This window comes from Podarcis liolepis, assembly GCF_965112155.1.
Source record: "Podarcis liolepis genome assembly, chromosome: 2".
In the NCBI taxonomy this organism is placed as follows: domain Eukaryota; kingdom Metazoa; phylum Chordata; class Lepidosauria; order Squamata; family Lacertidae; genus Podarcis; species Podarcis liolepis.
This window is the reverse complement of record NC_139555.1, coordinates 35,045,063-35,072,331: the sequence shown is the minus strand read 5'-3', so window position 1 is coordinate 35,072,331 and position 27,269 is coordinate 35,045,063. Positions and strand designations below refer to the sequence as shown.

The 27,269-nt window shown below is 42.7% G+C and overlaps 2 protein-coding genes and 2 long non-coding RNA genes across 7 annotated transcripts in view; all 4 read right to left on the bottom strand.

Annotated features, from left to right (window-relative positions):
- Nucleotides 1-2,515, bottom strand: part of LOC310699466 (unconventional myosin-XVB-like) — a 66,475-nt gene extending 63,960 nt beyond the window's left edge. For 2 of the 3 annotated variants that reach the window (XM_083487306.1, XM_083487305.1), the window contains exon 1: nucleotides 2,392-2,509. In XM_083487306.1, coding sequence (XP_083343432.1) covers nucleotides 2,392-2,427 — 36 coding nt within the window. In that variant the 5' untranslated portion in view covers nucleotides 2,428-2,509. Of the gene's footprint in view, nucleotides 1-2,391 lie in introns of all 3 variants that reach the window. The other variant, XM_083487308.1, reaches the window with a different exon arrangement.
- A 4,027-nt stretch (nucleotides 2,516-6,542) lies between these two features.
- LOC310701009 (uncharacterized protein) lies at nucleotides 6,543-19,266 on the bottom strand (the record flags this gene model as incomplete). Its single annotated transcript, XM_083490970.1, has 11 exons — nucleotides 6,543-6,569; nucleotides 7,945-8,003; nucleotides 9,486-9,549; nucleotides 11,051-11,154; nucleotides 11,474-11,570; nucleotides 12,542-12,616; nucleotides 15,356-15,465; nucleotides 16,094-16,157; nucleotides 16,383-16,444; nucleotides 16,538-16,857; nucleotides 17,985-19,266. 10 exons carry the CDS (start codon nucleotides 19,264-19,266, stop codon nucleotides 8,001-8,003), a joined length of 2,181 nt encoding a protein of 726 aa, XP_083347096.1. The 3' UTR covers nucleotides 6,543-6,569; nucleotides 7,945-8,000.
- A 65-nt stretch (nucleotides 19,267-19,331) lies between these two features.
- Nucleotides 19,332-23,040, bottom strand: LOC310699495. Its single transcript, XR_014522114.1, has 2 exons — nucleotides 22,857-23,040; nucleotides 19,332-20,645 (listed from the first exon to the last, which is right to left on the bottom strand). It is a non-coding gene; the product is annotated as an uncharacterized lncRNA (long non-coding RNA).
- A 208-nt stretch (nucleotides 23,041-23,248) lies between these two features.
- On the bottom strand, nucleotides 23,249-25,693 carry LOC310699491. Of its 2 annotated transcripts, none has more exons than XR_014522109.1 (3): nucleotides 25,160-25,693; nucleotides 24,866-24,912; nucleotides 23,249-23,347 (listed from the first exon to the last, which is right to left on the bottom strand). It is a non-coding gene; the product is annotated as an uncharacterized lncRNA (long non-coding RNA). The 2 variants fall into 2 exon arrangements; XR_014522110.1 differs by having other exon boundaries at nucleotides 23,255-23,347; nucleotides 24,637-24,912.
- Between the last annotated feature and the right edge of the window lie 1,576 nt (nucleotides 25,694-27,269).

The window sequence follows — 27,269 nt, the reverse complement described above, 5'->3', positions numbered from 1 at the left end:
TTTAGGCATCTTTTCAAGACTTTTTTTATGCTGACAGGTCTATGCTGCTGTTTGAAGCTGTTTTGACTGGCCAGTGATTGTAATGATTGCTTTTTAAATGATGTTTTATTGCTGCAAACCACCTTGATATTGCAGTGTATAAACTGTGGTAGATAAATGCTTTTGTAAATAAAAACAAACAAGCAAATAACAAGCAAATTGGTTTATCTGTGGGTTTGGATCCCTAAACATTAAAAATACCTCCACATGCTACTAAATTTGCTTGTTATCATGCCATTTCAGTAGGACATGGGGTTCCCACTGTGGTCCACGGACCAGGTGGCTCACAGAGTGCCTGTGAAAAACACTTAGAATTCGAATTCTATGGAAACCAAGTGGTAATACAATATAAGAATAAAAGAAGCAATAAAATACAATAAACATCATATCAACATCCAGCACAGAGCATTACATTTGGCAGGGGGGAAAATATTGCATGGCCCACCAAAATCTTCAGCGATTTTCAAGTGGTCAGTGGGAAGAAAAAGGTTTGGGAACCACTGCTATATGATACAAGTACAATCTTATATTTAAGGGATTCTTAGTGCTAAACTTAGATTAGTTCCCCCATCTGGTACCAAGTACAGTGGTACCTAGGGTTAAGAACTTAATTTGTTCCAGAGGTCCGTTCTTAACCTGAAACTGTTCTTAACCTGAGGTACCACTTTAGCTAAAGGGGCCTCCCACTGCCGCCGGAGCATGATTTCTGTTCTCATCCTGAGGTAAAGTTCTTAACCGGAGGTACTATGTCTGGGTTAGCGGAGTCTGTAGCCTGAAGCGTCCGTAACCTGAAGCGTCTGTAATTCGAGGTACCACTGTACTGAATTGCTGCAAAGTAAAAAGACAGTCTAATCCTGTTTGCCACTTCTTTATTCTCTCTACAGGAAAGGGAGACGTTCATGCTGATTCTGGAGAAAGGGAGTGCACTGCTTGCTCAGCAGGGTGGTGCCAAGGGTCAGCATGGCCAGGCATCTGCCAAAGGCCCACACCACAGGAAGGGGGCCTACTGGAAGAAGCCCTCTGGACTTGCAGCAGTGAGGAAGCAGACTCACAGGAGGGAGGGTGACTTGCCCAAGGCAACTCTCCAAAACCTGGATCTAACACCAGGCAGTGTGTGTGTGGAAATCAAGTGTCCTCAGAACAGAAGCTTCCTTTGGAGGAAAGATGTCTGAATCTCCTGCAACAAATGAATACCAGCTGAGCAGTCAGAAATCTAGAAAGCAAATATTTATTAAATAATGTCCACAGCTGTTCTATTTTATCATGCCTGCCAACTTCCAACTTTTTTTTTTTTTTGGCAGATGGTCATCTCAAGAGAATTGGAAAATGCCTTCAAAATAGGCCAAATGACTAGACAACTGCACCAACACACACTCTGTTTAAATTATTAAGGTTTCTGCCAGAAGAGCAGTTGGCTTTTGAGAATGCCGTGTAGGAATCTATTAAATTTGGCAAAAGCAAGATAGTCACCCCCTAGGCACACATGCTTGCAAACACATATTTGGAACAGCATATGCCTGTGTTGAATGCCCATAACATGCAAACATGGTAGAGAAGAGACCAGGCCAACCCAATCAGGGCTCCCTGACGTGCATCTGCTGGTGTTTAGAGATGAGTGTCTGTTGTACATACTTTGTGTGTTTGCTTTGTGGACGCGGGTGGCACTGTGGTCTAAACCACTGAGCCTCTTGGGCTTGCCAATCGAAGGCTGGAAGTTCGAATCCCCGTGATGGGGTGATCTCCCATTGCTCGGTCCCAGCTCCTGTCAACCTAGCAGTTTGAAAGCACACCAAAAAGTGCAAGTAGATAAATAGATACCGCTCTGGCGGGAAGGTAAACGGTGTTTCCGTGCGCTGCTCTGGTTTCGGTGTTGCATTGTGCCAGAAGCGGCTTAGTCATTCTGGCTACATGACCCAGAAAAACTGCCTGCAGACAAACGCCGGCTCCCTTGGCCTGTAAAGCGAGATGAGCGCCACAACCCCAGAGTCATCTGCAACTGGACTTAACTGTCAGGGGTCCCTTACCTTTACCGGCGCCAATGTGTCACCCAAGTACACACAGCAAATCTGATTAACAACTCTTGTCAAACTTTCTCTCTCTCTCTGTGTGTGTGTGTGTGTGTGTGTGTGTGTGTGTGCGTGCGTGCATGTTGCTCACCAGATCTAGGTATAACCTACCTCTTGTAACACTTCAACAAAATCCAATGTAAGAAAAATAACATTCTGAGGAAGAGGCACTCATGGACCCTCTTTGAGAGCACCCATTTTGCTCCCTCTCTACGAACCATCCGTCACAAAAATACCCCCGGATCCGACATGCAAATATGAAAAGGATATCTAATGAACTCCTGACCTGTGATAGTAAAGTCTGATCGTCCAGGATGCACATAATCCCATGGGGCTTTGCAGCTATCAGATCCAGGCAGGACTCGCTGGGTATCTTGGACACAGGACTCCAGATGAGGTCTTCTTCTGCATACTCCTCCTAGTGGTCAAAGATAATTCAAATGAAGCCTGCATCCATAATATCAAATGTGTCATTCTGTAAACCAGAGCTTTATCAAACTCTGTGCAGCAACACATTAGTGTGTCGGCTGCAGTGTGTGTGTCACATGAGCGCTCCCCACACTCCTCTTGGAGCTGGAAAGGGGTTAGTTTAGCCTCTGGTTTGCTAGTAAAACTGAATTTGTCACAAAGTGATGCATTTCTAAAAAGTGTGTCACCAACATTAAAAGTTTGGAAAGCTGTGCTGTAAACTATTTCTTAATCTATGGTTCGGGTATCTTTTCCCAACAATACATACAAAAACACACCCTTTGCATGAGAGGTAGGAAGCTATGAGAAGACAGGTTGATAAGGAGGACTCTGTTTTCATGATTCAATGATGCTGGTTGGAGCCAGCTGTATACATATCAAATCTTTGTGCCTTTATTCACAAACTAAAAGACAAGATCTATGCATGAATTGGCCCCAACCAGCCACAATGAATCATGAAAAAAGGATTCAGACCTGCAAATGTATTGTGAATTTTTTCTTTATCAACTTGCCTTTTCAAAGCTGAAGCGCAATAACACAAAGCTGCCTCTGTGCAATGTAATGGTTCCCTCTTTTGCTCCAGGACAAGTTGTGCACCTACCTACATGTGCCTAGCTTTATATTTTACCTCCTCTTGGGTGATGACTATTCTGCTGAAGAAGTGCTGGAGGTGTTCATTGGCAAAGTTAATGCACAGCTGTTCCAGGCTGTTCACCCCAAGATCCTGTGGATACAAAGAAAGACCCAGACCTCTTTTGCTTCTGGTACACAAAGTCCACAAGGAAAGTGGCAGGTGGCACCTTGCATGAAGAAGAAGAAAAGGGCAACAGACCCTCATGGTCTCAGCATATAGCGCTAACCAATTTTAATGGCTGAGACTTGGTGGGACTCTTGTCTACAACCTGCTGGCCGTTACAGTAGTTTTGCCCTGGAAATACTACAAGTTTATGGATCTAAGAGACAGTCCATATGCACCTCCTCTCCACTGCACTGTTCTTTCTGGTGGGCATTTGAATTTCCCAAATTTTCCAAAGTGAGAAGACAGTATAGAGAGAAAGAGATATATATCATACGTGCATTTGTAGCAAAAGGAACTATTCGTCAGTATTATTTTAGAACAATAGAGGTGTTGAGAGAGAGAAGCAAAACTGCTCTGACCTAAATACTTGTGGGGAGGGTATGCCACATAGTGGCCAGAGACAAGCCTTCATGAGTGCTCATTAAACTAATCATAACCAGATCTCTGGAAGTGCTGCCCACTGTGTCCCAGACCCATAGCTGTCAACTTTTCCCTTTTCTTGCAAGGAATCCTATTCGGAATAAGGGAATTTCCCTTAAAAAGGGGGAAAGTTGACAGCTATGCCCAGAACTTCAATACAGACAAACTGCCAACATTCCCAATTTCGTGTAGCTGCTTTGCAGGCGACTCCAATGCCTACATGCCAACTGATCCTACATAGCAAATGTCAAGGGAGACTGCATGGAAAAGCACCTGCCAACGTATTTTCCTGCAAGCAACTTCAAGAAGACTTGTCGCCAGCATTCATGCATACACTAGCACAGGGCAAAAACACAAAGCTGCCCTCAAAGACACTGTAAAGTAAACACAGGAAATGACCTCAAAGCCATATATGTCAACAATGCCAACAGCGCTGTCCATTTCCAACGGGGCCAGCCACTCATTGATTTTCATCAGCAGCCACTCAAAGAGCAGGGAATACAAAACTTTGGCGATTGCATCCCTGAAGAAGTGGAGAGAGAGCAATTTTATTTTTAAAGAAAAAAAACAGAAAATATTGTTATTTGGATGAAAAGCTAGCAGACAGGCACCAGACAGATAAAAGCAATGAAGGTTACCTGGCATCTATAGCACTTTCTACTGACAATGGAGTGAATATCCGGTCATAATATGTTTCCTGAGGAGAGAGAAATGTTAGATATAGAGACTGATGGCATTTTAATTTCTCAAAATAGGAGCTTTTGGGCAATTTCAATCACTTTGTATAATAAAGATTTCTGCTCAGGAGTCTTTGGATTACAAAAGCTCTAATATGACTCTGCATCTTTGTTCCTTCTTTTCATCTGTAGGCATTCATGTTTGTACCCATAAACTGATATAATCTGCACCAGGATGAAAAACATGCATTCCTTTTCACCTTGTTTTGAAAATACCGTATTTACTCGAGTCTAACGCACCATCAAATCTAGCAGGTGCTTTTCACATTATTTTGCTTTATTGGCTAGAACCAAATTAAACATACTTAATGCGAGTGAAGGCTTAAACCTGAACCAAACCAAAATCACAATTTGACTGTTTGATTATGCTCCGGCTAGGAAAATCAAGGAGTTTATTTGTTTTCCTAAAGACATTTACATCGACATATAAAAAAAACAGTGCTTGCAAGATAGGACAGTCCTACGAATGTACAATAGATGGCACAGTGGAGCCAGCTACCAGTAGACGTTCTTTTCTGATCCCACTGCAGATAAACCAAAGGGAAGGCAGGCAGAGAGGTTCTTGTATCTTGTTCCCACCCTTAACAAGGCAACACAACACAATCCATATCACTTAAATACAAAATCCTCCTCTGTGAAATGCATGATGAGAAGAAGAAAGTCGTGACAGCAAGAGAAAGAGATGCTCACAGTGACTCGGTGGGTGATGGCCCTTTGAAGAAGATCTGCTGAAATATGCAGCAAACTGGCAACAATTTGGATTTCCGTTTCACTGGGGATGAGTGCAAACTCAGAGGATTCTTTCTAGATGGTCGTGTATACAAAGAGAGAGGAATATATGAAATGAGGACATTATTTACACCAAAATTTCAATCCTTAAGACATCCAAGAACACAGACAGCACTGTGCAATGTAGTCATTTCACAGGGTGTCAGTATTCCTAAAACTCTTAAGATCTTCCTTAGTTTTGGATTAGGTTACCTAAATCATCATCATCTCTTGCAAATGCCTAAGTGGAGATTAGAACACATTGGGTCTTTTTTGAGCATTCATTCCAGTTTGTCTGTGGGGTGGTTAGATGACAATAAGCATCTGTCTTGATCTGCAGGCATTATGTATCTTCCTGTGTGTCAGGTGCTGTTGCGGTTGCTCAAGAATAACCAGGCAGGACTCCAACCTGTCTTTTACAGGCTTTATTTTGGTGCAAACTATTTACAGTGAAGAATGTCATAAGTTCATGTCTGGCTCAATCACTAGCAGAATCCGGGAGTGGTCTGTTTTTGTACCTCCCCCAACATAAAAGTTTCATCACCCCCAGCCTTTTCCGCCCCTCCCTGCACCTCAAACTGCTGCGCATGATGGGTGATGGCAGGGGTGTGCTTCCCTCCTCTCTGGCTTGCTCAGGCGCGGTGTTAAGGCTCTTACTAGCATCCTCTGGCCCTTGCACCTCTTCTCCACTAGAGGTGGGGCTTTCCTCCTCCTGGAAGAGGAACTGCTTCGCAAGATTTTTGGAGGCTCCCTGTAACACAACTGCCCGTCTATCTCTCGCCTCTGAGCAAGCCGATGGCAGTTCCCTGACACTGTGGTTAACAATTATTTAATCCCACATTTTCAGTACATTTCCTCGTCAGTTTCCTAACTGCAAAAAGTCTCTTTCTTTTTTTTAAAAAAAGTGGACTTGTTGCACTAGAGCCCTTTAATGCACTTTTAACTGTGCAAACCTAAGGTTTGGGTTAGCTGTAGAATCCCCCTGCTGCCACACACAAAATACTGGCTGTTCAGAGGCACCCTAAATGGAAAAAAATGTCCCCGGGCCATTTCCACTGGGCTCAGGTGGTATTGCTAATGACACCTTGAATTTGCAAAGATGCAACATACCTCACAGGGTGTAAAACAAATGTTTCCCAACTGCAGTATGCCAGAGAGCACTGCCCAGATGGAGTTCAGCTGGTCACCGGAGAGACCTATCGTCTGGAGAGCCTTAATCAAGACCAGAAAATCGTGATCATCCCGCTTTCCTCGAAGCTCACACACTCGGCCCTTGAGAGTCAACACAAGTTCGCATAGTTAGGAATGAACTTGCACTGGGAATACTTACGCTTCCTGGTAGGAAGCCCATAAACTCTGGATTTTTGTGAATGAAGGGCTATTTTCAAAATACATGAGAGGTTAGACCTGGGTTGCCAACATATTCTACATTGAGAACTAGGCCCATTGAAGGGTTTCCAAGTCCACTTAACTCTAGCCCAGGCAGCAGAATTCGTTCTCATGTAATGAGCACCTCAGGGACGCGGGTGGTGCTGTGGGTAAGCCTAGGACTTGCCGATCAGAAGGTCGGCAGTTTGAATCCCCACGACAGGGTGAGCTCCTGTTGCTCGGTCCCTGCTCCTGCCAACCTAGCAGTTCGAAAGCACGTAAAAGTGCAAGTAGATAAATAGGCACCTCTCTGGCGGGAAGGTAAATGGCGTTTCTGTGTGCTGCTCTGGTTCGCCAGAAGTGGCTTAGTCATGCTGGCCACATGACCCGGAAGCTGTACACCGGCTCCCTCAGCCAATAAAGCGAGATGAGCACTGTAACCCCAGAGTCAGCCACAACTGCACCTAATGGTCAGGTTCCCTTTACCTTTACTTAATGAGCACCTCACATTTAATCACCTTCCACACAAGTAAGGCACCAATGGCAGAGACCTATTCATCCACCTGGGAAGGGATGTTGGAACAACAATGTCTTCAGTTGTTTCCAGAAAGTGCAAGAGCGGGAGCAGTCACCCTAAAGCCCCGCTTCAAGTTACTTCAGAGCTTTGGAGCTCTTTGGAACATGAGGAAGAGGTTCTCCCACAGGCTGCAGTGACCTACTGGGTGTATAAGTGGCATATTGTAGACTGGGTATACAACTATTCCACATCCTTCCTCTTCTGGTCTATTAAAGCTTCTGCATGCTGAAAGTGCTAAAAACTGCCTTCTTTTGGATGCCATTCCACAGCCAGGATTATGTAGGTATAGAGTGAATTTCTTGGGGGAGTTGCTTTAGTTTGTTACTTTTGTATGCATTTTGGTTCAGCTGCCCTGTGATCCTCAGATGAAAGGCCGTATGGAAAATTTTAAAAACAACAACAAGAATACGCTATTACTTCCGCAAGCCCTCGGAAAGAGGCAGGTAAAATGAAATTGTATCGATATTAATGGGTCAGCCTGCCCATGAGATATATGGGTCATTTATTTTAGTTCAGAGTGCAAGATTTCTTTTTCAAGTCCTGTAATTTCACCCCCTATAAAACCTTTTAAATCCTTATAAAAGGGTTAGCCCTGCAGAATTGGGGAGTGGGGGGAAATACATCCGAGTCAAGCTATTTCTGTAAAGCAAGGCAAGCACCGCTGTGGCTCAGCTGAGTGTCTAAAACCATCTATTTACTTGCCTGGTTTAGATAAAAGTAAGTCTCTGCCTCTTGCAGGTAAAGTTCCTCTTTTTGTCCTACTGGAAGACCACACAGCAGCTCATAAAACACATGAAAGCTCCTTTCACCTCGGCCCTAAAAAACAAAGAGGAGGTAGCCCTTGCAGATCCACACCATGGGAGGAATTTAACATTCTGCTATTGCAATTGTTATGTCATCTCAGGCTTTTTCGCTTGCCAAACAGAACAATCCTCCTCCTCCTCCCCCCTGCACTTTTTTTTGGAGGTTCTTCTGACTCCAATGAGTCAATATCAGGGGGCGCACAAGGAGAGGGGCGGAAGCCCCATTGCCCTAGTTATTAGGACTTAAGTTGAATCCCACCCCATACATTTAAAGCACATCCAACACACATTTAAAGCATGTGGCTCAGCCCTGAAGAGTCCTGGGAACAGCAGCTTTCCCTTCTTGGAGGACCAGTCCCTAGACAGGGAACCAAGCAGAGGGCTTTCTCAGTAGTGGCGCCCACCCTGTGGAACGCCCTCCTATCAGATGTCAAGGAAATAAACAACTATCTGACTTTGAGAAGGCAACCCTGTTTAGGGTTTTTTTTTAAATGTTTGATGTTTTATCGTGTTTTTCTAACATTCTGTTGGGAGCCACCCAGAGTGGCTGGGGAAACCCAGTCAGATGGGCAGGGTATAAATAAATTATTATTATTATTACCGCCACCTTAACAAACTACAGTTCTCAGGATTCTTTAGGGCAGGCATAGGCAAACTCAGTCCTCCAGATGTTTTGTGACTACAATTCCCATCATCCCTGACCACTGGTCCTGTTAGCTAGGGATTATGGGAGTTGTAGTCCCAAAACATCTGGAGGGCCGAGTTTGCCTATGCCTGCTTTAGAGAGAGTCATGGCTGTGCTATCAGTGGATAGTGTGGATCAGCATCATTCTCTTTAACAGGAATATACTACTTGGGAGAAAAAAGGTTGCTGACTGCCAGCAGTTTTCTGAGATTTTAAAATGAACAGTACAGATGGTGGACACAGTGATTATAGGATACTACTGACTGATGTCTAACTTCACTGATAATCCATGTTTATAGACCTGCCCCCCCCCCAATTTGCCATGTTCAAGCTTCAGAATTTGCAAGTTGATTCTGTAGACTAGTTACCTTCCCACATGGAGGTGCAGCTTTTGCTCAAGAGGATGTGACTTCCCACATCATGTGTAGGTGGTATCATAATCATCACCATTAACACCCCAGAGTGGATCACAGCCATTTAAAATACAACAATTGCAGTCACAAGAATAGGGCGGGTCCTAAAAATTTACATCTCAAGGTATCAAAGGCCAGGGTAAAGGAGAAATAGCAAAAGCATCTACAAACAACTAGCACAAACTCAGATCTCCACAAATCCTGTCCCCCATCCCATTCCCTTTTACCCAAAAAACTCTTCCCTATGTGGGTTTGCAGGTCACACATGGAAGCGGGAAGTGCGTCTCATGCACACAGGTAATTTATCGGCCATCGGACATGCGAGAACACTTTTGTCCTTACCTGAAAAACAACTCTGGACTTCTCCAAAAGGTACTGAGAGATGGACGTTCCCACCATAAATCCGCTATGAGGAAGAGATTTCTGTAAGACGAGTCGTTTTATTTTCTGCCCTGACTATAGACTTTATGGAATGGGAGGTTTTGTTCAATAATGCAAGGCAATTTTTTGAACACGCGCCATTGAAGAAATAAGGCATTCAGAGGTTTAGTAGCATTCTTAAAACACAGGCTCCTGCTCCCCAAACTAATGGTGATTTGTGGAAAACACTGAAATCTCATGGAAAAGTATCTGAGGGAGGTCTTTTGATTCAAATAAATGCTGGGGAATACTGACAACTGGTGTCTGAATACAGTGGTGCCTCGCAAGACGAAAAGAATCCGTTCTGTGATTCTCTTCGTCTAGCGGTTTTTTCGTCTTGCGAAGCAAGCCCATTGACGGATTAGCGGATTAGCGCTATTAGCGGCTTTTAGCGGCTTATCTGCTGATTGGATCAGCTGATAAGCGGCTTAGCGGCTTAGAAAAAGGGGGGAGGAAAAAAAACCAGCAGGAACTCGCAAGACATTGTCGTCTTGCGAAGCAAGCCCATAGGAGATTCGTTTTGCGAAGCACCTCCAAAACGGAAAACTCTTTCATCCAGCGAGTTTTCCGTCTTGCGAGGCATTCGTCTTGCGGGGCACCACTGTACTTGGAATTTCAAAGTTGTGGGAGTTTAGAACTCCCTATTCTACAGCAACCAAACCAGCTGACTCTCAAATCCCTCTAAGTGTTTGAAATGCACAGTGAGACCCGGTCAATGAAAGCATGACATACAAATTAAGGCACATGGTAGTTTTTATGTGAGAAAAACTAAAGATGAATCTGTTGTTACTGCACCAGTCTCTTTTACATAATAAATTAAGAAGTACTGTCATCTCCCAAGAGGCACCAGCTTGTAGACCAGAGCTGATTTGCACACTATTTCTTAACAGATTTATAATAAGTCAGAAATGGTGAACATCTGGCCCTCCTGTTGTTGTTGTATTCCAACTCCCATCAACCCCAGCCAGAACATCCAAAGGTCAGGGATGATGGGAACCGGAGTCCAGCATCATCTGGAGGGCCAATAGTTTTGCCATTCCTGAGGTAAGCCATTTCAGCTCCATTCCTCCTGCTGCTGGAAGGGAATCTGTCTCCTTTTCCTTGCTCTGGGTGGAGCCCAAGAGAACCAGTCTCTCACTGGAAACGATTCTGAGAACAGCCTCTCATGAGACAGAGGCAAGCTGTGCTCAAGACTCCTTGGTGCGTCCGTACGGTTCTTAAGAGCAGACAATCATTCCTCAAACAGCAAAGAGAAGCTGACTGGAATCCCTTGGAATCCATCCCAAGCATGTGAACATGAGCCAACAGGAATAACTGATAAGGCTATATCCTCCATTAACACATCCACTAGCTTTACACGTTCAGTAAGCTTTTTAAAAATACATTGTTCCTAATAAAGTTATTACCTTACTGTTGATTTTGCATCTCCCACTATCTATGCTTTTTCTGTTTCAAACAGAAATATTAATTTCTTTTTTTTAACTCACTGTCTTAGGTGGACATGCAAGAACTTTCCAAAGCGGCTGGAGTTGTCATTTAAGATGGTCTTTGCATTTCCAAAGCTTTCCAAGATGGGTAACACATCAGATGGCTGTAAGGACAAGGACAATATTAATATTAAAGATGCTGCCTTATTTTTTTTAATCAATCAATAACATTACATTACTTTTAGTACAATCTTATGGGTCCCATTGAGCTCAATGGTGGTTATTCCCAGGGTAAGCGGATATAAAATTCTAATTAATTCATTACCTTTTTAAATGTATTTGTATGGAAGATTTCATTAAGATTTATTTTCAGACCAAGCATTTAGTATTCGGGCTGCAACATGCACTAATTGTGCTCAATGGCAACCTAACTTCTGAACATCTTATTGTCACTAAAGAAATGTTAAATAATAGTACACATACTTGCTTTATCCCATGGCTTTCTTGCCTTTGGTATAGCCTGGACAAATAGAGGATGATCACTTTGGCAGTTTCAGTCTTTCCCGAGCCACTGTGTCCACTGGAAAACATTAAAAAGGAGGGAGGTGTAATGCAAAGATCGTCACTGTTATTTAAGTTGCTGCATCACATTCTCCACCAGTGCAGTTTATCAACAGTTGAACTGGTGGGGTTTTTCCCTTTTCTTTCTTGAAAAAAAAAATCCAATTAAGATCTCATTGTCCATTGCTTATTATAAACAGCAACAAAGACGAAGATAATTTGTCAGCCAAAAAGGGGGGAAAAACAAAACACAACTTTTATGGCAATATAACCAGTCTGAAAAGACTGCTGGGAGCGCAAGAGAAACCTCAATGGTGTTAATGGCTACCCAAATCAATAGGTTTGATCATAAGGGGCAAGTAGTCCATAAAATAAAGCCATGCTGAAAACCAACTATGGCAGATTCCCACCACCACCACACACCAAGGTTCCCACATACTGTCCCAACATGAGATGCATATTTGGAAGATTGGTATGATGCTCCTAAACACACCAAATGCTGGCAAGTCATATCCAAAGCACTAATTCCTCCCCTCCTGTCCCAATGAAAGAATGTGCTAGATCAGGCTTCCTCAACCTTGGCCCTCCAGATGTTTTGAGACTACAATTCCCATCATCCCTGACCACTAGTCCTGCTAGCTAGGGATCATAGGAGTTGTAGGCCAACAACATCTGGAGGGCTGAGGTTGAGGAAGCCTGTGCTAGCCAAGCAGGTGGCTTGTCTATTGCCCCTCTGTATTACATGGCTGCAGATTAGCTGCAGAAGCAGCAGAATCCTGAAGAGAAATCTCAACACCACAATATTTCTACTCAGAAGTAAGTTCCACTGAATTCAATTGCTTACTTCCAGGAAAGCACCCAACAAACATGGCCCGAATAGTGCCCCTAATGACACTTGGGCCCCTTTTGCATCAGTGCAGAAGAAGCAATAGGGAGATGGAGAATAAATCTCAGACAATCTTAGGAAAGTTGCCTTTATCTCTCTCTTACCTGAGGACAATGCACTGCTCTTTCTCTGAGCTCTGAGAGAAGGCATATGCCATTTCTGTGATGGCAAATATATGTCTGCAAGGGGACCAAAAGAAATGTGGGGGGGGGGGAGAGAGAGAGAGAGAGAGAGAGAGAGAGAGAGAGAGAGAGAGAAAGAAGAAAACCCATGTTATTACTCAGCCAGTTTTTAGTTATTACTAAATTCCAGTTGCATCAAAATTAGTTCAGGCTTATTTGTACAGAGATTGGCACAACACCTTATCAACAGCTACTTTTTGTACAAACACATTGAAATATTTAGGCAGCAGAGCGGTAAGGTAAGGGAGGACAGGAAATTCCTGAGGCAAAAGTGGCCACATTGGGTTGCAGATGTTGAAATTGGACCATGTTTATTAACATTTCATACCTCACACTCCTTCGGGGGGGGGGGGGAAGAAACCAGAGCAGCTTATTCCAATAAATGCAAGATTTCTGTAGAACTTAATTGTGCTTAACTTTCTCTGGATTGTTGTATCCGAGAACTGTCAAAAATTATACCAAGGGCCACAGCTTGCCCGCCTGTAACCTAACAGAACCAAACTGTGCTGATGCTGTGGCTCAGAGCCATTAAGTCTAGGGTTGAGAGTGCTTGAGCCATGGAAAGTTTTAGTTAGAGAATGAAATTGGGGGAGAGGTTGGGAGAAGAAGAAGATGAAGAAGGAGGAGGAGGAGGAGTAGTTTGGATTTGATATCCTGCTTTATCACTACCCTAAGGAGTCTCAAAGCGGCTAACATTCTCCTTTCCCCTCCTCCCCCACAACAAACACTCTATGATGTGAGTGGGGCTGAGAGACTTCAAAGAAGTGTGACTAGCCCAAGGTCACCCAACAGCTGCATGTGGAGGAGCGGAGACGTGAACCTGGTTCACCAGATTATGAGTCCACCGCTCTTAACCACTACACCACACTGGCTTGAGTATCCTGGTGATAAACATTAGATTTAGTGGAATGCACGCCAGGAGGCTTAAAAACTTCCCCACATTATACTTAGTCCTCCACAAGCTATTGTAATAAAGTACTTTGGTTGGCAGCAAACCCCAAAGCTGAGCACTTTGGCATAATATAGCCATGTGAGATAAGAAGGTATTTAAAACTGAAGTGATCAGAATATTAATAGCAAAATGAGTCTCATACAGATTTTGTTGTTGTTGTTCTATGGTTTAAGCCAGTCTCAGATCAAAGCATTATACTGGCATCTGAACAGGTGGATTTTTCTAGTTCTTAGCTGCAACCCTTCACTAACACCAACCCTGCATGGCAGACCTTTAAGACTGTAATAGCCAGCCTCAAATTAAATCAGCAGCACACTTACATATTACTTTCCATAAGCAATAAGAAACCATGAATTTTTCTATTTTTGGTTTGAAACCAGAGATTACTTAAAAGTTGCCTACCATAGAGGGCTATTGTGAAGAACTGTTTCATTATTTTTTAAAAAAATCTCCCCAATGGGAAATATATAAGTCAGGCCCTGTTGATTTAATATGAGTCTGGCCATTACAATTTTAAAACCTGTCTGCCTTACAGCAATGTTGTTGTGAAGGGATAAATAAAGGAGTTGCATCTAAAAATTAATCAAGTTCTTAAAGACTCTTTTTACTGTTAATGGAAATTATTCCAGTTCAAGGCACTACAATCTTAAAGCCTGTCTACGACACAGGGCTATTGAATAGAGGCTGCTTTTTGCTGTGGATCTCTGGAGACCCTCTAGTTTATGATTTTACCAACACAAACAAACAACTGTATACTCTTTGAAAATGAGGCTGACCATTACTATCTCAAAGTCAACCTAGTTTACAGTAACCTACTAAATATATTGGGTGTTGGGAATCTTTTTGTCTTTTGTTTTATTTCTGTGTAAACTGCAACCCCGCAAGGAAAGCACACAGTGTTGTGAAAACAATCAATTCCACTTTCTTTCCCCTGATTGAATTAAGGAACGGGAGAAACTACCCTTCATAGGATCATTAGGGCATAGGAGAAAAAGCCACAGCTGGCTAGAGAAGCTGCTCAGGTGCAAAGGTCAGCACCCGAACATCTTATTTTCAGTAATTTCCACTTTTGCAAAGTATTTACAAATTAGAGTATTTGTGGAGTGTCGATGAAATATCTTTAAAAAACCAACAACATGCTGGCATTTAAAGTCAGCTTGGCAAGGATAACTTGTCCTAGTCCAACTTTTTGTAAGGCGTGTGTTAAATTGATCACTCAGGCTTTCCATTATGGAGTCATGTGTTCAGAAAGTGCTTTAAAAGGGGGGGGGGAGGACATCAGCTTTATTTCAAAATAATACCAGTATTCTATGATAAAAACCCTAGCATGAGCATTGCTAAACATGATCAAAGGTTTGGGTGGGAATTTAAACCCACAATGGGTTAGCAGCACTTTGTAAAGTTCTTTGCTTCTAGAACATTCTTATTGTGTGCGACCTGCTTCCCTGGGACAAAAACTCCAACCCTATGACAAAAATCAGTGATTTGTTGCCCAAGCCCCAGAAATCAAAAACAAATACATAAACAAATTACATTGCAGATCTGAGTGAGATGATGAACGTTTGTGTGTGTTTGTGTGTGAGCAAGCATATATAAAATCCAATAGCAACATTGTCACTGAAATGAGTGAAAGAATTGTGCCATATTCCTAAATTCCAAAGAGAGGCACAATCACTTTGGCCAAGTGAAATGAGCCCAAGATTGCAAATGAAAGCCAGGATTTTGTATGCAGCATGAATAAGATTATCGGAATAAGACAAGGAGAAAACACAATGCAGACATACGGTGCATTTCTGGAGAGCAGGCCATTCTGGTACTGGATCACCACATCTTCTGAAAAAAGGCCGAGTGGCTTGAAAGGATTGATACAGATCAAGATATGCCCAATGTAGGTCTAGGAAGAAGCACAGCATTGCCTTGGCTTTACTTATCCTCAAAAGCAGGGCAGGAATTTCAAACCCAAGTCCCCTCCCTTTACTCTTGTAAAGACCAGGGGTGGAGAATCTCCAAACTGCAGACCTAACACGGCCCTCCAGGCCTCCCCAACTGGCTCATGAGGCCATTTTCATCCACCTGCCACACACCCAACATCAAACAGCTCATAGTTCTTCCTTTATCAAGCAAGTCTCACTCCCACCTGCCTGCCAACTCTCGTTGCAATTATGAAGGGTTGTTTGAAAGCCCCATGGTTTGGTTTGCAACCATTAGGGCTTCAACGGGAAGCATTCCCTGGTCTTACTGCGATGTCAGGTGAGAGACAGGTAGCCAGCTCTGCCCACCTGCCTAGGTTGGCCCACCAGCAGAGGGAGAGATAAAGACGTGGCTCTCTGGCCGAAAAATGTTCCCAACCCCTGTTCTACACTAAGAAAATGGCACTGTTATATTCAGTCACAAAGGGTTCCATTGCGGATTCTTCCCCATGTGGGAAATCAGTGTCTCCCACCCATCCTCAACATTCTTACACACAAGCACTTACTTCTTATGACAATCAATTAGAGAGAATAAGAAAGTAATATCCATACATAAATAAAGTTGCGATGGAATCTCTTTTTCAGGCACAGCAGCACAGAGCTTTCGCTGACTTCCCTGGGTGGGAGGGGGAGAAATATTATATTTGAGGGTTTTGATTTGATAACATACCTATTTTTCTACCCCCCAAAACAAAATCCGGCAGTTAATTTGAAGAAATGTTTACTACTGATGTTGGAAGTAAATCAATACATAACTACAATCTGAATCCTGGATTGGACCCTGATGATACTGGGTTTCATCATACACTTCTATCAGAAAAACACCTTGTACCATACTTACTCCAACCTGGAAAGGTCCTCCACTTTTTCAAATTCCATGTAGCAATCCTCAACTTTATACATCTGGAAGGTATATGACAATGGCATTTCAAAGAGATACATAACATCAGTTCAGCCACATCCCACACGATGATCTCTAGCACAGAATGCACCAACCTGCTTTTGCATCATGTCCATCTCAAGGACATCTTCAGTGACATCTTCTGCCTCCCACCTTCCCTGCAATGTTTTTTTTGACCTAAGAGACTTGGCCAGATCCTGCTCTTTATATAAAGTCCACTTGCTTAAGTTCTCAATGGTGAACCGTGGGAGCAGCGTTTCAGAATTCAGCCAAGCGGTAGGGTCACATGTAAAAGGCTGATGCTGAGTCCAGTGCACTTGTTCCATGGTTTCTGGCATGCTCCTCTGGGTGAGGTCTGCCTTGTCATCTTCCCCCAAGCTGGAAGGTACAGAGTCTTGTAACACCCTTCCTTCAACTTAGAAAAAAAGAGAGCAGGTTACATGTTACATCAACCGTTTCTAGTTGTATTTGAAGGTATCCAAGTCTGAAGTTTGCAAATGAACGCTTCACTCTTATTCAAGGAACCAGATGTTGCTTTCCTCTTGGATCAAGGGCACATCATTACAGGAACATCACAGTAATAATAATAACTTTAATAACTTTATTATTTATACCCCACCCATCTGGCTAGGTTTCCCCAGCCACTCTGGACAGCTCCCAACAGAACACTAAAAACAGAATAAAACTTCAAATATTAAAAACTTCACTAATGTATACTAATGAAAACCAAAACACTGTTTTGACCCACCATTCCCCCTCAAGAATTTCAGCTCAACAGAAAAAGCCTACTGGATGGGATTTCAAAATGGCAGCATGGCAAAGAGCAATATTTGTCTCCTGAGGTAGTGTGGTAACAGCTCTTAACTCAGCTAGAGTAAAAAAAACAAAACAGAAGAACATTCAAAATCATTATTACAAATGCCCAGAGGATTTCTCCCCATTTTTTCATTGTCTGGTTTTAAGAAATGAGAGAAATGGGGGGGGGGGGATATATAGCGTAAGGCTGGGTAAGGGAGAACTAATGGCGCATTTCCTGGCTTATAAACTGAAGTTATAGAATAGACATGGCCATTGACTGGGAAAAGGTACATGAAGGACTATATTTGGGGGAAATGGAGCATAATTAAAGACCTGCCTTTTTCTTTTTCTTAAGAGTCTTTATTATGTGGCATAAGCAACTTAATGGTTTTTTTGGCGCTGTGGTCTAAACCACAGAGCCTAGGGCTTGCCAATCAGAAGGTCAGCAATTTGAATCCCCGCGACAGGGTGAGCTCCTGTTACTCGGTCCCAGCTCCTGCCAACCTAGCAGTTTGAAAGCACATCAAAGTGCAAATAGATAAATAGGTACTGCTCTGGCGGGAAGGTAAATGGCGTTTCCATGCGCTGCTCTGGTTTGCCAGAAGAGGCTTAGTCATGCTGGCCACATGACCTGGAAGCTGTATGCTGGCTCCCTTGGCCAGTAAAGCAAGATGAGCACCGTAACTTGACCCAACGGTCAGGGGTCCCTTTACCTTACTTTAGGATTAGCTTGATTTTACGTACCTGGTATAGATACATCAGCTCGAGAACTGCAAGGAAGCACTTGACTATTCCATTGGCCATTTGGCTTAGAATATTCATGTTGCAATTTAGCATCTGGCTGGACAGATATTACTGTTTTCCTGCTTGGCTGGTCACATGACTGCAGCTGTGGTCCACTACAGTCAATTTCAAGAGAAGCATTTTTGGACTTCACCAACTGATGAACCCTGGGGAACACAATGGCAAACTTGGCATCCGTGATACTGCTCTTCTCTTCCTCGGTCTGTCCACTGAGATTCATCAGCAGAGGTTTTAAGTTGTCTTCATTACAGGGGGAATTCCTTGAAGATCTTGCCCCTTCTTCCAGTTCTTTGTTCACAACTGTATCTTCATCTCCGGTTTGATCACATTCTAACAAGGAACAGGAAGACCCTTTTTTACACAAGTGTTTCTTCATTTGCTCCCCTGTTGAGTCATGGAAAGGCCTGCCACATCGCTTGGCCAGCCCAACAGTGCCAACAATCCGGATGGCCATTCTTCTCCTGAATCCAAATGATTTGTTGCTCCTCTTCTTCTTGCCAAACTTCTTGAAGAGCCATCCAGAGAGGCCAACTGCACGTGCCACGCGTAAGAAGCGCTCTTTCAAGCTTGCTTTCTTGGGAGGCTTATGGCTAAGCCAATGGGTCACTTTCTGAAACGCTGAAAGGGTTTGTAGAGATTTGGATTTCGTTTGCTTAGAAGAGATTCTGCCTTTTCCAGCAGCATCTTCAACAGTTTGTTCCTCCACTAGCTCCTCTTCCTCTCTTGTCTCCAGGACCTGATTTGAAGCCATTTTGACATTTCCAGTTACTTTTCCAATTTTCTTTTTCTTCTCAACAGAAAGCTTTCTAGTGTTAACGTTTGAGCTTGAAGTAGTAGAGAGACTTGATTCTTTAATCTCCTTGGCTCTAGAAACCATTTTGTCATTTTTTTTGGTACTCTTTTTTGGATGAATGCTTCCAGCCTTCTTCAAATCAGAGCCAATTTCTGCTGCCTTAGGACAAAGCTTGCTGCCACTTGTCAATAGTTTGGCTTTAGCATCCTTATGCCTGCTTTTTAGGCTTAGCAGAATTTTGGATTGTGAAGTCAGATGGCTATATCTCTTTTCGAGCAAGGCCACTGCATCCGCTCTTGAATTTGCATCTCGGCTTGTTTGCTCTTCTAAATGCATGCCTTGTTTGGATGGACCAATCTTACCACGATATTCACTTTTGTGCTTTATTAGTTGTAGTGAGGAGGTGGTGGTTTTGTCACTGACACTCATGTTCTCTTCCGTCTGCTGGTTCTCTTGAGGATTTTTGTTCGAGCCAAACTTGAGGAGCTTTGATCTTTTCTTGTTTCTACTTTTTCTTTTTGCAAAGCTGCTCATCTCACTTTCCTCCTCTTCACTTCCAGGTATACTCTGCTCATAATCAGAGGCTTCTTTGCCACTCCCTTTTTCTGAAAGATTTTCATGCTCCCCATCATTGCTCTCTTCCTCTGTAGGGCTACTACTGCAATTGTCTGAGTCACCACTTTGCTCATCATTATCACTTGCTGTAACTTTTCTTGCCACATATCTTTTATCACTCCCTTTTATTTTCTCATCTATCTCAGAGTGACTCTCTTCATTCTCAGCCTCTTGTCTTGCTGCTATGATCTCTGACTTTCCTTCACTTTCACTGGCTGTTTCCTGAAGTTCTTGACAGTCACTAGTTTTGCCTGCAGGTTGATCTTCCCCAATAGTGGGTAACACTTTCTTAGAACAGTGCTCTTCATTATCATCTTCCAAAGAGTTCTGTCTACGCTCTCTGACTTTGAACTTGTCCTTTCCAGTCTCTTTATCTCCCATTCTTTGCTTCAAACTGTATTTATCTTGGGAGTTTGAAGATGATGATGATGATGAACCTTCTGAATCCACAAGATTTGCTTTGGAAGGTATTCTAGCTGACTTCCTAGTATGTGTCTTCTTGTGCCCTCCACTTTTTTCTCTGGTAGTCTTACCACTAGCCTTATAGTGAGGCTTCCTCTTATAATGTTCCTTGCTTTCAGTATGACTTCTCTGGTATGACTCTTGTTTCTTCCAAGGGGAACCTTGTTCATTTTCTATTGTGAGGGACTCAGTATCAGCAATATTCTTTCTCTTGCTTGGTTGCTTCTTACGTTTCCTTTTCAAGTTGTGTTTCTCATTGTCTTCAGTGTCCTTTGATTCACAGCTTTTCGCGCTGGCATTGTGCCATTGTCCTGAAATCTGATCATCTTGCCTCATGACCCTTCTTCCGTTCTTCTCTCCCTTGCACATTAACTGCTCCTCACGTCTTCTATCAGAATGACATTCTCTGACCTTGGAACTTCTCTTCTCTTTTCCTTCTTTCTTGAAGCTACTCTTCCTTCCTTCCTTCAGCCTTCTCACCTCTCCCTTGCCCTTTGCTGGGCCCTGCACTGAGACAACAGGAACCCCATCCTCATCAGAGGATGAATCTTCAGAATTAGTTCTCTCATTGCTCTTTCTTTTCTTCAGCCTTCTGTCCTGGTTCTTTGATTCATCAACATGCTTTTTCTTTTTTCGAGAAACATGTGCTGTTATTTCCTGACTGCCATGCTCAGCTTTCTGTTCTCTGGATGTTTTGCGTTCTGCTTTAGACCGAGAAGGTGCCATTCTTCCTATATACGTAAGCACACAATCTATTAAGAGGAAAGATATCATATTCTATGTGCAATGAATGTGCAAGTAATTTTTTTTTTAATCCACAAATCACCTGCAGAAGGGGTGGCCGATTTCTTATTATCTGGATTTCTTATTCTCTATTATCCAACCGTCTAAGACCTGAAACTGTATTTTGTCACACCCCTTTGCTGATGTGGGCAGCTTGATAGCAAAACTGATGTCACATAGCAGTAAGGACACAATTATGGAACTGCTCAGTCATGCCTATGGCATCACAAACAAAACTGACATGGAAATTTTACACTAAAGTATAGAACTTCTCTCACACATGCCCAGTGGTACCTTGGTTCTCAAACACCTTGGTACTCAAACAACTTGGAACCCAAATACTGCAAACCCAGGAGTAAGTGTTCCGGTTTGCGAACTTTTTTCAGAAGCTGAACGTGCTCCGTTTTGAGTGTTATGCTTCTGATTTGAGTGCCATGCTTCCGTTTTGAGTGTTACACTGAGGTCTGTTTGTTTTTGCTATCTATTTTGTTTCTGCGGCTCTTTTTTTGTTTGTTTTTGCGACTGTGTGGAACCCAGTTCAGCTACTGATTGATTGTGTGACTGCAGTACATTGTTTACTGCTTTCATTTTATGGATCAATGGTCTCGTTAGATAGCAAAATTCATGTTAAGTTGCCGTTTCAGGGGTTGTTTTTAAAAGTCTGGAACAGATTAATCCATTTTGCATTACTTTCTATGGGAAAGCGTGCCTTGGTTTTGGAACGCTTTGGTTTTGGAACAGAATTCCGGAACGGCTTAAGTTTGAGAATCAAGGTACCACTGTATTTCCCTTCCAGGTGAAGCTGCATACAAAACTTTTGCCACCCTTTGTTTGGGGGTGGGGGGCTTTCATCTCCATAAATACTTCAACTCACCTTGAACTCCATGGGGGATGGACAATCAGGCTGCAAATGTGGTAAAATCAGAGATGGCTAAGCTGTGGCCCTCCTGATGTTGTTGGACTCCACCTCAGATCAGCCTCAGCCAGCATGGCCAATGTTTCTGGATGGTGAGAGTTGTAGTCTAACATCTGGAAGGCCACAGCTTAGCCACCTCTGATTTTACCACATTTACAGCCTGGTTATCCACCCCTGTAATAAGTAAATAAGAAAGACAAAACTTTGCACACCTCTGCTCAGCCCACATTGAGAAAACTGTGATGGCATCCAAAAATGCAGTTTCTGTTCTTGTTAAATAAGGCATACAATACAAATTGGGCACATAAACTCCACCATGTGCCTTAATTTATATACCATGCATTGTGGGATATATTTACATCACTGTGCAAATATATTTCAAACAATTAAGGGAATTTGAGACTCACTTGGTTTGACTGATACAGAAAAATAGACCTCTATACTCCCATAGCTTTGAAATTAGTATTTAGACACAAATTTCCAGTAGACCATTGTCAACTACTTCTCATGTGGTTTCAGTGTTTTCCACAAATCACTGTTAGTTTGGGAAGCAGAAAATGTCTATGAAGATAAGAGGAATACTGGAAAGTACTATTTGTGTTCCAAACTCATAGAAGCACTATTGTGCACTCAGCATAACAAAATATCAGGTTCTGTTCCAGCATGCCAGATATGAGGAAGCCTATTAAGGATTGTTAGGAATAGAAGATTTTATATCAGAAAATGTTTAATGGATAGAATTTATACTGATTTATTATTTATAGAGTGATTTGTTTCATTTCACCCTTTTTATGTGGAAAAGGCAGTGGCCTCAAGAATTATTTGTAGGAAAAATTAAATTAAGAAACAAAAAAAGAGAAGGAACTTGAGCTCCAAAGAAAACATGACTGCAATACGTTGGCTTTTGAGTCCAATGAAAATTTTCACTTGTTATATGAGTGAAATTCTGCAATATAACATGTTACCTAGACTGAATACTAAGGCTTTAATCTTGTCTGAATGAGTGCAGTGCAAATCTTCTAAAAACACTTCCCTATGTTAATCTTATGTTAATGTAACTTGGTCCAATAAAATACATTATTTTGTTTTGCATCCTTTACAGCAATTATGTGGGCTCTGAATATAAAGCAACTTTCAATATTTTAGAGGCGCCACTTTAAGAATACTTTTTCAAGTTTCCATTTGAAAGTCAGCCAATTTGTTTACATTTTCAGTTTAGTCTAAATGTCCTTATCCAACTTACCAGTCTCCTCCCTCTCATTCCAACAATGGGATTAGCAGTGATGAGATCAGAAGTCAGCGTTCTGTGCAGCCTAATGCTTTAATAAGCGTGTTCCTTTCTTCTTCAACAGCCTGTAGAAGCCCTTCTTGATATTTCCAGTACATCCACTTTCATAGTAAACTTAGGTTCAGCCAGGATACGTATGCCGTGAGGGAACAGGGAGTATGAAGGAAAGATGGCATCAATAATTCAAGATTCCCAATGGCATGGCCGAACTTTTCAACCAATGATGGCAGCAGATGGTTAGCAGTGGCACTGGGAAAACCGAGACAACGGTCTTTGCCTGAGTAAAGCATGTGCTAGAGTCAAACACAATAGCAAAACATGAAGCTCTGAAAGACACATGTATTACTTACTGGGACTGAAGTGTAAATCAGTGTAACTACAATACAAGCTTGTAGATTGCAGATAAAGTGAAATCCTCAGAAAACAGGAGACAGAAGAAAGGAAGGCTAGAAAGCAAAAAATAAAAAAAACCATGTGATCCATTACTATTGCAAACAAGGGCCATTCAAATGGATAAAAAGATCCAATCAGAGTGAGTCCAGCTGGTAATTAATTAGCAAAAGAACCTGAAGCACTTGTGGAGGTACAAATTCAATCATTTTCTTTCTGTTCAGTCTGATAGTGTCAAATCTACATATGAATTCCAAGCTAACATAATTAGTCTGGGGCATTGTTTGTTAAAGTTGTCAGTTGAAGTATAGGGACCTTAATGCATTTTTTTAAAACAGAGAAATGTTTTTGTTCCAGCTGTTACTGCTGTATTGGGCATTCCAGATTAGGGGGAGGGAAGCCTCAACAATTTTACCAGTAGCATAAAAACAAATAATTCAGCAGTGCTAAAAATACAACAAATTTATTATGACATAAACTTTTATGGACACTAGACTATGGCATGGCAAACGTACGAGTCCTTAAAGCTACCATAAAGCTTTTTGCTGGTTTTGCTGCAAGAGATTAGCATGGCTTTCTCTCTGGAAATCAATAGGAAGATGTGAACACTGGTCCCCAAAATTAAAATATTGTGTCCCTGCTAAATAGATGATAGTCTTACTGCCTAGGTACGGGGCACTACAGGAGATATTACTCCCCTTGTTTATTTTTAAAGCAACAGTATAAAAAAATGTTGTGCATTGTAGTCTTTCTGGCAGATTATATAATGGGAGCATTTGTATAATACAAATAGCTAACTGGCTGAGAAAATATTGCAAAGTAGACCAATTGCTTGCTGTGGAAGGAGGCCTTGCTGTTTCAGGCCCTACCAGGAAGCATGAGACTCTTCTCTCTCCTCATGCTTGCTAAGAGGATTCTGAATCCTGCACAGACGTTCAGAGTGACATTTTATTTATTCTGGTTTATAAACAGGACAGATAGTTAAATCCTGAGTGGAAAAGCAAATTCAAAACAAAATGTTGCTCTTTCCCTCTTGGCCTTTCCATTTGGAGAACTGAAAAGATTCCATAGAGTATAAAGTTCTGTTCCTTGGGGCAAAGTTTCCCCCTCAAATAGGTATGATTCTGTTTCTTTGTACTAGAATATTCCAGATAGTGGCCCCTTTTTAGAGGTAACCATGCCATGCCTGTGTCCAGTAAGTAAAGTTCATAGGGCCAAGTTGTCAAGCCCATCAGCCTTTCTTAACATACATCCTATTTTGGTCTTTTTTTCAGGAGCTAGCTCCTTTCTCAAAGTAACTTGCCTACTTGCTAGGGGGAGGGAAAAGGGGTAAATAGGAAATAACCTCAGGCGGAGCGAACTTTTGTTTTTAAAAAAGGACAAGCAGGATAGCCACCACCCCTCCCCAAAACCATCATTAGGGTCATTAAGATAAGGCTTCCATACGCAGGAACTACTTTACGCATGTTGGGTGGGGCCTGTATTTCTGCCCAACAAGGTTCCTTAGCCAACCTCCGTTTAGAGGGAATCTTTAAAAGAGAAAGAAAAAAGCAAGATTGCCACTTGCATTTTACCTGCCGTCCCTTTCCAGTCAGGAGAGGTGGGATCACACAACGGGTAGCTGAGAAGAAACAGGTAAGTTCACCATCTCGTTTGTTTGTTTGTGTTTGTTTGCATGTCCCGCTATATTTAAAGCTAATTCGTCCGAAATAATAAGTCCCCCTCCTTCCTTTTCCCGTAGGCCAAATTATTGATGTGGCCCGGTGGTATATATTTTTTCCAATTCCCATCCCTTTTCGATTTGAAGGGGTGTGTGGACTGTGACGGGACAGCTAGCATGTGAATGTTGCAATTATGTACTCCTTTACCTGGGAGTAACAAGCCCCATTGAACTCAGCGGGCCTTGGCTTCCTCTCCACCACCCGAGTCATCTTCATCTGGAACCGAATCTGGAAAGATTACCTTGCACACCGTTTTACGCATTCATTAGAAGTGGGGTTGGCGGCGGGTGTGCCTTAGTTAAAGGCATCGCCTTACTGCGGTTTACAAGCACTAAAATTCGAAGTTGTGCAGGATCTGGCTGCGGCAATCGCTGCTGTCCAGCAAGATTTGTCATCCGTGTTAAGACTGGTGGGCGCAGGAAGGGGCAGAAGAGGGAGAGCCAAGGCGTCGCCTTTTAGCAAAGCGCCCCCTTGAAGAGGAGCTTCTCTATAGGGGAGACGGTGGAGAGTAGGCGTAGGGCTTTTTGTCCACCTCGTCCGACCAAGGAAAACACGCACAACACATACAATCCTCCCCGGCATGTTGCGATTCTCCATCTTTTGTGGATCTCCTGAAAGAGCCATGCTTTATTATGGTTTTTATATGCGTTGGAAGCCGCTGGAAAAACATAACCAGATGGGAGGGAGTGTAATAAAAATTAAATAATAATAATAATTAATACAGCTAACAGAGCAGGAACTAGAACGGCTTTATACCGCCGCCGTCATAGTAAGGGGTTGCTTTTAAGGTCGCCGCTTTTCTAACCCGTTTGGAGGTTTGGGTTTCCCCATCCACGCTGGTTGTGGTGCTGTGTAGGAAAGCTGCTTAGCAAAATTTTAGGTTGTCCCCCCCTTATCGGGGGTTTCGCGCCTCGTACGCGCCGCCTTCAGATAAGATAAAAAGATTGGCTCCGCTTCGTTGCAAACCTTCCCTCTCGAGAGGCCTTCGGAGAGGCCTGGACTCCAGTTTCTATTTTATTCCTACCATTTAAAAATAAACAACCCAAAAAACCTAAACTAAAACACGAATGCGGTTTGCGCATTAAAAAAAACAGACGAGTTTAAACTGGGCCCAACCACGCACTGTAAAAAAAAAATTTTTTTTCACCCATTCTAAAGCAAACGTGGCAGCATTGGTCACGAGGCCAGAATGGAGTCGGGCTTTTGCTTTCGTTTACTAAGGCTCAATATCGGTAGATATGATTAACCCTCCACCGTTTTCTCACTGGGATGGGGGCAAGAGTGCACACGTCGCTCCCAACCTCCATACAATTCAATCGGAGGTCTGAAGGGGGACGGGGGGGGGTTTCCACAGCGCCTTCTCGCTTTCTCCAGTGCAATGCCTGGGACCCACCTGCAAAAAGAGTGCGTGGACATAAGAGGGGAAAGAGAGGGGGGGTTGAGCAGCATCTCGCTCTTCCCTGCTAATAAGATCTGATAAGGGGTTTTCCAAAGAGGCCAACAGCTGTTGAAAGCTAGGTTTAACCTTGAAGCTCCTGGGATGACCTTGAGCCAGTCGCATCCCAGCAACCAAGGTTTCTCAGCTTCAGTTTTTGGACAGAAGTATGATAAAAGGAAATCCTGGAACCTTTGCAAAACCCACGCAGCTCTAGGACTTTTTCTAACAGCGACACACAGTAGGGTCCTGGGTGTGCAAGGGAAGAAAAACTGGTTGCACATTTCCAAAATGTAAGATAAAAAATAAAATAAAACCTACATACAGCAACAGTGTTTTGTGTTGTGTAGGCTCCTATGATGTAAGTAATGGGCTGCTAGTCTGCTCCCTAAAATATCACTGGTTTGCTCATTTCTATATATATTAACAGCTGTAAATTCTGTTAAACATATAAGATGTTTTAAATTGACTTTTAATATTGTTTTTAGTTCTGTAACCCACCCTGAGACCTTAGGATGAAGGGTAGGTGGTAAATAAGTAAATGATAAGGTTTAAGATCAGTGTTGAACAGTGTCCTAGCTAGAAAAGATTGCTCAAAACTCTGTCAGGCCCAATTTTGGGGGAGATGGGGATGGAAACAAGCTTCAGTGTATCCTCAGCAGCCCAGGAAAAGTAGAGCCCCGCCCCTAAAAGAAATAAGCAAAGGAGTATCTTTAAAAGAAAAAAAGAAAGGAGTATCTTTGGTAGCTCAGTCGGTAGAGCATGAGACTCTTCTCTCAGGGGTGTGGGTTCGAGCCCCATGTTGTCCAAAAGATTCCTGCA